Source organism: Lycorma delicatula, chromosome 2 (genome assembly GCF_047948215.1).
Source record: "Lycorma delicatula isolate Av1 chromosome 2, ASM4794821v1, whole genome shotgun sequence".
Classification (NCBI taxonomy): domain Eukaryota; kingdom Metazoa; phylum Arthropoda; class Insecta; order Hemiptera; family Fulgoridae; genus Lycorma; species Lycorma delicatula.
The window spans coordinates 104873984-104886223 of NC_134456.1; the positions used below are offsets into that span (position 1 = coordinate 104873984).

General features: G+C 28.5%; 1 protein-coding gene across 1 annotated transcript in view; it reads left to right on the plus strand.

Moving 5' to 3' along the window:
* Nucleotides 1-10966, plus strand: part of LOC142319067 (saccharopine dehydrogenase-like oxidoreductase) — a 57059-nt gene extending 46093 nt beyond the window's left edge. The window contains exons 9-10 of the mRNA XM_075355926.1: nucleotides 4795-4889; nucleotides 9114-10966. Of these exons, the coding sequence (XP_075212041.1) occupies nucleotides 4795-4889; nucleotides 9114-9216 (198 nt within the window). The 3' untranslated portion in view covers nucleotides 9217-10966. The remainder of the gene's footprint in view (nucleotides 1-4794; nucleotides 4890-9113) is intronic.
* The last annotated feature ends 1274 nt before the right edge of the window (nucleotides 10967-12240 follow it).

Below are 12240 nucleotides of genomic sequence, written 5' to 3' on the forward strand. Positions count from 1 at the left end.
GAAAAAATTATTTTGATTATAATGTTAAAAAAATTGCCAATTATGATGCATTAAACTTCACTAACTCAGAATATTATAATTCATACTGCTTTTTCACTATTGGCATTTTTATTGCAATTTTTGATGAGTCAACAGTTGAACGTATACCATTTTTAATACTCCACAGTATTAATTTGCAATTTGGAAATAAATTTTTTACTTTGTATGTGTATAAATATATATATAATGTATGTGTGTTTGTATAAAAGAGTATAGAAAGTAATGTGAGCAGCGTGTTTATTTTAAGTAGTGATAACGAAGACACAATAACTTTATTAATTTATTATATACAGTTTTAAATAATATAAATTCAAAAATAGAAAGTCTTAATGATTGTATAATAAATAAACATAGTATAATATAATGCACTTGTAGCTTATGGTATTGAACAACTGCAGTTAATGTAAATGATTTTAAAATGTGCTTTGGAAATCAGTCATGAACTGTACTAACATGAATGGATTTATGTAATTTAATTTCTATATATGAGGTGTGATCAGAAAATACGGTGAATGAATTTTTATAATGGCAACTGCCAACGCTACATCCATATGCTGTAATTTGTCCAATAGCATGATCAACTGAGACAGGCAGGGACAAGTTGTAACACGTTCGAGCTTGCCAGTCAGTTGCCAGAGCCACTAGAGTGAGGTTGTGTTTATCGTGTCTGTCACGCAACATGGATTTTAAACAACGCATTAACATTAAGTTTTGTTTTAAGTTCCAAAAGAGTCCCAAAGAAGCTTACGAAATGTTAGAATCTGTGTACGGCGATAATGTTGTAACTTTGAAGACTGTGTACAAGTGGTATGACCGATTTAAAAACGGAAATGAGTCTGTTGAAGACGAGCAGCGTGCGGGACGTCCAGTAACCTCAAAAACAGTTGAAAATGTGCAAAAAGTGGAAACAATGGTTCGTTCAAACAGGCGAATGACTATTCGAAAGCTATCGGAAGACCTTAACATCTCGTACAGATCTGTTCAAAGCATTTTAACTAATGAATTGCAAATGAGACGAGTGAGTGCAAAAGCGACTAGAAAAATGGACTGGCTTCCTTCTTCACCACGACAACGTGCCGTTTCACACCTCGGTTCTCATTCGAGAGTTTTTGGCCGAAAAAAAACTCCTGTCTGTCCACATCCGCCATACTCACCGGATTTAGCACCATGCGACTTTTGGCTCTTCCCAAAAATTAAAACTGTGCTTAAAAAAAACGTTTTGACACCATTGCTGACATTGTAGGGCCACGACCGAGCAGCTGAAAGCCCTTCCGAAAGACGCCTTCCAGAAATGCCCTCCAGTCATGGAGTCAACATTGGGATAAGTGCATTGCTAGCCAAGGACAGTACTTTGAAGGATATTAAATCGAATTCTATGTAACCTTATTACTTTTTTTAATAAAAAATTATTCACCGTATTTTTTGATCACACCTCGTATGTTGCTCTTTTGACAAACAAAAATTAGTTTTGTAGCTGTATTCTTGCTATGGAATAAAGTATTTAAAATTTAAAGGGTATCTATAAAGGTTATTTATTTCAGTGTTTTAAGTTTGTAATTAATTCAGCTTCAGTCTGTGAACAGGAACTTTTGGAAAATTACAAATCTGATATTGACTAAGTTGTGTGGACATAATATAAACAACTCTGAGCTGCTGTTATTTTGATTTATTAAGTAGAGTTGTAAGCTGGTCTGAATTTTTGTTAATTTGTCTTTGTAGAATGATTTTTTGGCAAGTACATAATGTACTAGATTTTGAAATTGTTGTGGAAAAGTTTAAACCAAATTACGTTAGAAAAATTCTACTTGTAGACCATGAAAATAAGTGTTCCTAAATTCTGATATTACTGTATAAACTAAAATCCTTTGTAGTTTAAATAATAAAAACTTAAAGCTATTTAAAATTTAAAGAATACTAAATTTCTTGCAATTTACAATGCTCATAGTATTGCATACTTTTAAGTTTTTTAGTTTTTACTAGTAGGCAATTTGGTATCTCTCAGAGCTAGTCTTAAAAAAATAATAATTTAAAAAATTTTATCATACCAATTAAAAAATTTTACTTAATGTTTGTGTATCAAACTTTTCTTTCTTTTCTTACCATTGTAAAGTGTTATTCTAAAAAAAGTTTTACCTCATATACTTTTCCCCCAAAAAAGCATTTGTTTTTAGCCCAATAACATTTCATTGATAATAATTGTGGTGAGTGTATGACTGAAGTAGTAGAAATAAATTTATTTAGGAAATAGTTCAGATGTTGAAATATCAGTGGGAAGTTGACAATATTCTACATAATCTGAAAATGCATTTGTCCACAGACTGTTGTAAAAAAAATTTGCCGAAGTGACTAATTTAACTTTTTTTTTTGTGTAAATAAAATCCATGATAATTAATTTAAAAAATTTTGATTGAAAAATTAGTGTAATCTGATTTCTTATAAAATTTATGTAATACGTTAACATTGGTTGTCTGTTGTTAGGAATTGTACAATGAAGATAATCAAATATCAGTCTTTGAATAGTGTTTGTTACTGTCTTCATTTTAATTTGTTTTTTATAAACTAATTAAGATTATGAGAAGGTGTCATAAAACCTCACCTCCCAACCAAGAAGAGTTTAGATGACAAATTTATGCTTGATTATGTAAAAAAAATCAATTTTTCAAAAAAATAATGAAATAAAAGTGATCAGATGTAGTTTAACACATTGTGATTTATATTTTTTTCTGTGTGATAAAGAAGTTAAAAATATTTGTCAAAGTGAGCAAGGTTGCTTGTTGAATTTGAAAAATAAGAGGGAAAAGAAAAATAAATAGTCATAAAGGAGAAAATGAGAGGATTGGAAAAGATTACACTGGCCGTTTCAGTATAATTTTTTTGTAGGTCTAGCATTTGTGAAACCAACCTGCCCTAAAGTGTTTGTTCCCCATCTATTTCGTTAACAATGTCATATATTAGAATGGGAGATTTGATTTTTATAGTATGTAGCACAAATTATTACAGTTTAAGTGAAATTTTGTTATATTAGTCAATATAAATTAAACTTATTTTCTGATTTTGGAATTTGTGAGTTAAAATAAATAAATAATTTGTTTTCTAAACTGAGAATACACTTTTAAGACAAACAATACAATATCATTTGCAATATACAACAGAGTTACAAATTAGACAGGAATTATATAAATACTTGTGTTGACCTACAACAGGCTGACAAGAGTAACTATAGTTTTCTAATTTAAAACTGTGATGCAATAATTTATGATGAAATAATAATTTTTGTGATTAAATAATAGTTTGGAAAATAGGTACTCCTTGAGAACAAGAGTCCTGTTCTAGGAGTTACCATCAATTTATGATTAAAATATTAAAGATTATTAAAAATATATAAATGAGGACAGAAATGGCCATATAGAAATTAACAATTACTATAAATTATAGAAATATTAGAGAGAGGGAAAATCTTCAGTTTGTCATTTGAGGTCAAAAGGTGATTCATGAAAGTCACCTTTCAGGGAAGCTTTCTGCTTCCCTAGGAAAACTTGTACATTTTAGTCACAGTAAAATCAAAAAAAAGAACTCAATGTTTTCATACTGAATGAGACAGCACTCAAGAGAGAAATTCTGAATGAATTTAAACCTAGACAACCTTTCACACAACCTGGCAAACAATTATAAACCTTTGATTAAGTAAAAAATCTTTGAAAACACTCCTTCTGAGGTCTAGAAAGTACAAAATTACTGCTGCTTCGCATATCTCGGTCTATTAATCTAAAGTATAAATGTTTCAAAGGGAGCAAGTTTAAGATACAAAAAAAATGGAATGAATGTGTCCTAGCAGGTATTCTGCATATTATACATGCAAGATGTTTCTGGCCTATCACTATGGGCCAGATTTTATTAAAATACGCACCACCCCATCACTCAATTCTATATATTAATTGAGATTCAACCAAAATCAAGTAAAGCATTTTTAGAACACCAATCAGGCAGAAATCCCGAAGATAACAAAACATCTTGTACTTTAGAATTTGTTTTCCCCAGTATGTGAAAAGTGTGAAATTGGAGTAAAAAAATAAACAAAGGAATATAAATCAACACAATATCTTATGATTATATTATGAATGAGAATGATATGTATAAGTGTAAATGAAATGTAGACTTGTACAGTGCCAGGTCATTTCTGAGATGTGTGATTAATTGAAACCCAACCACCAGGGAACACTACTATCCACGATTTAGTATTCAAATCTGTATAAAAGTAACTGCCTTCAGTAGAATTGGAATATTGGAACTCTTGACTTCGAAATCAGCTGATTTGTGAATGACGCGTTCACCACTAGACCAACCCAGTGGGTTAAAGATAAGCCATAACTGTCCAGGCACACCGGTACAAGTACCTGTCCAGGCACCGTACAAGTGTACAATCATAAATGATTTACTTATTTGTTTTAAACCTACTTAAAAAAAAAAAAACTATCATAAAATCTGGCCGAAATGTAGCCAGTCAGATAAATAATTGTTTATAGTAGTATAATTAGTTGGTATCTTTTACCAACAGAAATTGTTAATTTGCTTGCTATAATTATCTAAACTTTATTTACTTTCCTGACAGAATTAAAAATTCTATGTAATTAAAAATCTTATTCTTCCATTGTTATGATTAAGATTTCATATTTTCACTAATACTGTATTTTTATAATTATTATTATAAAATATTTATGTATATTATTTTTAAGTGTAAAAAGTATTGGATTTCAGGCTAGTGGATATGACCCTGGGTATGGCTTTACTGTTACTGCTCTGATTCTTTCTGCCTTCACTGTTCTAAAAGAATCTTCTAATATGCCTGGAAAGTATGTATGAAATATAATATTTAAAATAATTTTTTGTTATAATAATTATATATTTAATCTTCTTTTAAAGAATAACTTTTGTGACATTAAATTTGTGTATTGTGTAAAAAAATTACATTCTCTGCAGGATAAAAAAATTGTTTATTGATTTCTGCAGATTGTGTTCCAGTTACATTTTTTGAACAAATTATTATGCAGTGCGATATTTTACAGTACAATATCTTCAGTCTATTCGGACTTGGTTTTAACAGGTTCAATGTTATTTATGTTAGTTGAGTTAATGTTAAAGTTATTAATGTTATTTGAGTTCTTCAGTTTTTTTTTTTTTTTAATATTGAAGTGATAAAAAGTATTAAACCCTACTGGGGATCCAATTCAGGATCAGGTGAAATCTGTACCTTTCAGCATACTCTTCGCTGTTTTTGATGCTAAAACATTTCTTGGGATTAAATTATTTTCATACAACTGTCATTTAAATAAACTTCTACTAGAATAGTTTTATTTTACATTTATCTTAAGTAAAGTAAGAAGTAACATATTTTATCTATTGTGGAATGGATATTGTATGATGTCGTCTGTGTTGTGAGTACTTGGTGGAGAGTTTTCCTTTATTCATGTTTAAGAATTGTTGGTGAGGACGTTGTGTCATGGGAATTCATTGGACTCAAATGTGTGTTGAGAATAAGAAAAATCATTCATGTTTTGTTTTCATTGTGTTAAATATTCAATTTTAGCTCTTTGTGCATTATCAAATCATTATGTATACAGACAGAAAATAAATCTCTTTCTTACGTATCAAATCAATTGAGTTTTAATATCGTATCTTAATTAATTTTTATTAATATTACAAGTAATACATTCGACTCAAACCAACAGCTGACTGTGCAGTAGTATATATATATATATATATATTAACAAATTAATCCAAACAAAGGGGATTTTTGCTCTTTTGTAGGGAATTTTCATTCTACGGCAGACTGCTTGCTGTTTGGTGTTTCAGGTTATGTTGTTAGTTCATATACAAGCAGAATTAGTGGTTTTTGTGCTTTTATAATTCATTGTCAATTAGTTTTTTTGTGACCTTGTTAGTTTCTGTTATGAGTTTTTTTATTCATTTCTAGTTAATACAATGGATATAACCCCACAAAAGACAGATTGCCAGTGAGTGTAGTGTGGAGTTAGGTACTGTAAATGAAATTGTGAAATAGTTTAAGGAAACAGTCTTTCTGAAGAAAAAAGGAAAATATGGACGCAAAAAGAAAACCACACCTACACAGGATCAATTAATAATAAGAAAAAGCAAAATTAATCCACGATTGTCAGCTATTGACCTTAATAGGAACTTCAGAGCCAGTGGAACTATTGTTTCTGATATGACATTTCATAGAAGATTTTTGGCAGTGGGAAGGATTGCTTGGAAACCTAAAAAGAAGCAGTTACTGACACAGGTTATGAAGACAGAAAGACTTCAGTGGTCAAAGGAACATAAAGAATGGACTATTGAGATGTAGAAAAGGTTATTTTTTCAGACAAGACTCATTTCTTTGTCCAAGGGGGGAGAGTAGCCTAAATTCGTAAATCAGTAGATGAGAAGACTACTATGCCAGCACACCTGCAAAAAGCTCCCAAATACAGCCAAAAATATGTTTTGGGGATGTTTACACATGAAGGGCCAGGAACACTTATGCCTGTGGATGGAATTATAAATTCAGACCAATACATTAACACATGCCAAAGAAAAATAGTTCCACTTGTGCAGAAGAACCCAGAATTCATTTTCCAACAAGACCTTGCACCATGTCACACATGGAGAGCAAAAGTTCTTTAAAAAAAATTCAAGTGCTCTCGTGGCCCTTGATCTGAATCCCATTGAAACGTTATGGACCATAGTAAAAAGAAGACTTGGGAAAGTGAATTGTAGCATAAAGACTGACATTAGTTCAGTGATACAGGTTTGGTTTAGAGATGAAGAAATCATAAATTATTGTTCTACCTTAGTGTAATCAATGCCAAAGAGAATTAACGAGATAAAACAAAGGACACATAAACTATTAAATTTGAGTAAGTTTGACTATTAAACTAAATTTTCTTTTTTTAAAAATAAAATTTTCTGTTAAAAATACTGTTTGCTGCTGTATATATATATATATATATATATTTTTTTTTTATTTTTTTTTTTTGTTTTTGTTTTCATTAAGATAATATAAAAAGGTGATGTATTTCAATTGATGTGCTTTTTGTTCCTTGTCATGGCATTGTCTTTATGTGTAAAGTATTTTACCCAGTACAATTTGCTAAACATGTGTAAATTAAACGTTTTGCCATATTAAACCTTTTGTTACAAGCAGTAATACTGCTGTTACATGTTTATATAATACTGCCTTGATGGTAGCTAATGAATGAAAGTTATTTTCTTTCCAGTTCTTGGATTGGTTACTTCTGTTTGGATAATTCAAATAGGAAAAATATTACTCGATTGATAAGTAGCCAAGTTGATGTTATAATATGGTGAACATTGCATTCTTATTTCTTTTCCTGCAGAACCAGCAGCTGTTTAGTATTGTTCACTTGAAATTGATTTCATTCAAATTACCAGCTAATAAATTTCAAATTCTATGTGTTACAAGTCTTATTTTAAAAGTTTAAATTGTTATCAAGGTCATTAATTTTATTTGAAAAAAAGCATTTGATTAAACAACAATAAAAGATTTAGAAGTTCATGTTTTATCAAACATTTCCTGCTAGTGTTGATAATTCTAGTAAATATATGACTGAAGTAGTAAGAAGAAAATTTTTTAGGAAATAGATCAGATGTTGGAATATCAGTAGGAAGTTGTGACAACTTTTTCCTTAAGAATATGCCAACACATTGTAAAAAAGAAGTTTGTTGAATGAATGACTAGTTTAATATTTTGTTGAGTAAAAAAATCCATGATTATTAAATAAAAAAAGTTTTGATTGAAATATTAGTGTAATTTTATTTCTTATAAAATTTATCTAACTCTGTGACATTGATCGTCTCTTAGTGTAGTTTAATTATTCAGGAGAAATAGTAAATGCTTTATCAGTGAAACGCCAAATCACACTAAATCAAATTTTTTGTTCTGTACTTGTATGTAAAACATATTGACCTATGAATGTAATTTTCCTTTTCTATTTATTTAAACCTCTTTTATACGTTGTATGACTACTGTCATACAAGTAGTATGACTACTTGTTATACATGTATTGAAGATTGTTTGAACTGATAAAATTCTGTATTACCTGAATATTTAAATTTAGGATTATTCTTAATATTTCAATAATTAAACAGAGTCGCTATGTTTATTTATCAAACTGGAGTTTGTGAAAAATTGGTTTAGTAAAAATGTTAAAGATTTTTGATTATGTTCAAATAAATGAATTTAGAACATCTTAATTACATCCTTTTTCATTATTAATTTCATTAATATTAGTTATTAATTTTATTTGAAGCTGAATTTCAATTTAAGGTTGCTAAGTTGTATTGTAAAATTTGATAGAATGTTTTGTTTTTCAAGTATCTACACTCTTTATAATCATAATTGTTTAGATTACAAATTCTAGTCTTGCAATAATCACACCATTATGTGTATGTTCCTGCCAATTTTGATGCCCATCAGATGGTTGATTTGCTACATTGTAAATAAACATTATATTGCATATCGAGCACTCCTGTTGAAAATTAATATTGATTTACTGACTAGATTACTCTTTTACTTACCATTTCATTTTAAATAACAATAAACATGAAGTACAAGTAGCTAAAACATTGTAATTATTATCTGTGCAGTAGTGGTTACCTTTGCTTGGCTGAATGTTGTACATCAAACATCGTGCTGACAATTTCTCAAAATTAAATTATTTACCTAAGCAGAAATTTATGGATTTGTTGTTTCATTGTTCACATTTCTTTCTTAGAAATAGAGAATTCTGTCCAAAAAATAATTGTTGCTCTAATTTTCCTCCATTGTGTGAAACATCCCATTACAAGTGAGAAATGATGATAAAGCTGTAAAGCTTTTTGTTGGGTTGGCTAAAACTGTTACAGTCTGGAAGTTGTAAATTCCAGAAAAAATAAAGCCTGATATTTGTTTTCTAAAAACAAGTTATCAGTATATAATTGTTTAAAGAACAGAAGCATTTGGTTTATTATAATTAATTAAAAATGATATTTTTAATTTATTTGTGTTTTTTTTTTTTTAGTGGTGGAGTTTATCCTCCTGGTGCAGCATTTGCTAAAACTTCACTGTTAGAAGAACTTAAAAAAAATGGACTTAAGGTTGAAATAATTTCAAACTCAAATTAATTTTGAATTCAGTTTTAATGTTTTAACATTATTTTAATTTTTAAAGAATAAAATAGTAATATTTGTGTAATGTAATGAAAGTTTATTCTCATTTGTTCACTGTCATCTATATAACGGTTAACTGTCATATTTTTATTCATGACTATTATTTTTTATAGTTTTAAAATATTTTGTGCAATTATTTTAAGTAGCATTCTTCCATTAATATGTGTTAGTAGAATATAAACCCATTAACTGCCAATAAAAAATAAATGAGGCCCATAACACTTAAGCTCCATGAAAAAAGTAGGGAAAACATTATTTCTTATGTAGTGATTGGTATTTTTTATTTTTAAACTACAAAAACAATAACCATAATTTAAAAAAATTTGAATATCTGTATATTTCTGTGGATGCACATATGTATGAGAGCACTTCAGAAATATTAATAATGCAATACAATCTTAATTTTATTGGATGAATGGAAATATTTGCAGGAAGGAAAGTAGAACTTTTTTCTATTAAATATGTTCATTAACCTTTAAAAATCCCTTTTCAACAGTTTCTTTTACAGAGTAATAATGTGTTATCTTATTGAACTTTGTTGTTGTGCAGTAATTTGAAATTATGAACTGTTGTGTATAAGAGGAATGTTAATTAGTTATTTAGGATCAGCATAATTTTTATTTTAATTGACATTAATTTTTTCCAGTTTATTAGATGTTAAAATTGTATTGCGTTAAAAATAGTATATTATGTTTTCTATTTTTATAAGTGTACATCATTTTTAAAATTACAATTGCAAGTAAAGTTCATCAGTTTATTTCTTAACTGTTTTTAAAATGCCGTATAAGATGCTGTTTGGTTCATATATTCAAACAAGAGTAAATAAATGCTTTATTACAAACAGTTCAATTTATATAATATAAAACAGTCTTGAGCAAATGTTATTTAGCTGATAAAAAACAACTAGCAGCGTAAATCGTAAAATATGATGTATTGTGTGTTTTACATTAGGGCAGTTAATGGTTGTAAGAAATTTTAATTATATTTAGGAGTTAATTATTTTTTAAGTTTTATTTAATAAAACGAATAATCTAAAATAATCTAATTCAGTATATTACTATTTTATTTCATGAAAAAAAGAATTAAGTTGTAATAGTTTTATTACTTGATATAAAATTAAGATACTTTTGATATAATAATTACTTGCATTGTTGTAATTTTTTTTTAATAATTTGTGAAATGTGTGAAATATATATATATATATATATTATTATTCCAATTATACATATATAAATATATATTTTTTTTTAATTTTAGGTGTATTGTAAAGTATATTTAATTCCTATATTACATTTCAATAGATATATACAACTATTTATAACATTATGAAGACTGCATTTTAGTTTCTAATAACTTTATATCATTTCCATTTATCTATATTTATAATTTTACTATTATTTGTATTATTAATACCTATTTTATTGAAGTTTGAGGTGATGTTTATTTCTTGATTAATTAATATGTAATGAGTTGAGTTGCACAATTGTTTTTGACTATTTTTGTACTTGTAGTTGAATATTTTGATATAAAGCTCTATTTTAAAACTATGTTAATGAATAATATTTTATTTGTAAAAAAAAAGTGTAAAAGATTTTTTATGTTGTTTTTTAAAATATAATTTGGTGCTTTATAACTTGTGTTGTATAAAGTTTATTATTGTTACTAAATGAATAAAAGATATTTTGGAAATAATATTTATTAAAAATTATGCTTTTTATTGAATTAAAAGAAAATCTTATAATCAGCAAATGAACCCTTTGCTATTCTAATAATTAGTGAAATGTAAGGAAAAGATGACATTATGTTGACAAAAATGCATACAATGTCTGTGCACAATTTTCCTAACTTTGTTTTAGAATATTTTTTTATTTATAATCAATGATCCTCGTCTACTTTGAAGTACTTCCTCTCTTAAGGTGATTCACTGATGTACTAATGTCATTGCTACTCTGGGAAATTTAGTTGGAGAACTTCTATCAGAATTGTAAATAAAAAAAAGATCACTCAAAAAATTTTCACCCTTATTCTTCTCATATCGGGTAAGAAAAAACTGAGTAGAGTATGATCACTTGGTTTTGTAAATCTCTGTCAACGTTTTTGGTGCCAATGAGAATAGAGTTTTTGATACTTAGGTTTTGTGTTATGATTTCATGCAAAAGTGTTCATGAGATTTCGGCTACTTCATACATAAAGAAGATTGTTAATTAACAATTTTATTTTATTTTTCTATTCATTCTCATAACCAAATTCACAATGGAAGGCTGCCTATTACTTTGCTTTTTATGCACATTACTGCATCCCCCATTAAACTGCCATACCACTTTATAATCAATCCATCAGTCATAGCTTCTTTACCATAAACTTCATTAATTTGCCAATGATTATCATTCTTCAGTGGTTTAACATTTCTTGTGTTTAAAAATGAGATAATTGCATTAATTTTACAATCGGGATCCTCTATTGACTCGAACATTTTAAATGGTGTTTAATCAACTAAATAAATATCGCTGTTTTTGTAATGATGTCTATCAAAAGCCAGTGGGTGAGAAAATGTGGCATGCATGCCCAGAACTGGGATTGCAGCACTGTGGTGGTGATAGAAGGGAACTGTATTTATTTCTGGTTATGTCTTGTACAGGTAAGACAGGATGTCTCTTTACGCTAGTTATGAAATTATTAGGATATGTGCAGCTTACCTTTTATGGACCTAAAATGTTTGTGCGGGTTCTGCTATGTTCAGAGCACAGCTGTATACGCCTCCATTTCTGGTTGTTCATCCGCAACAGCATATCAGGGGTGATCATTTCAAATTCTGAATGAACAACGTTTTAGAGCTGCTTGTTTACGTTTCTCTGTTTTTGGATCCCTTCTTTTATAAAACCCAGAATGTATTGTCAGGTATGGTGAGGTCAGAGCTTCCTGCTGGCCAAGACAATGGAGCGGATAACTCTTCTGATCCAGTGATTTGGAAAAATTTCA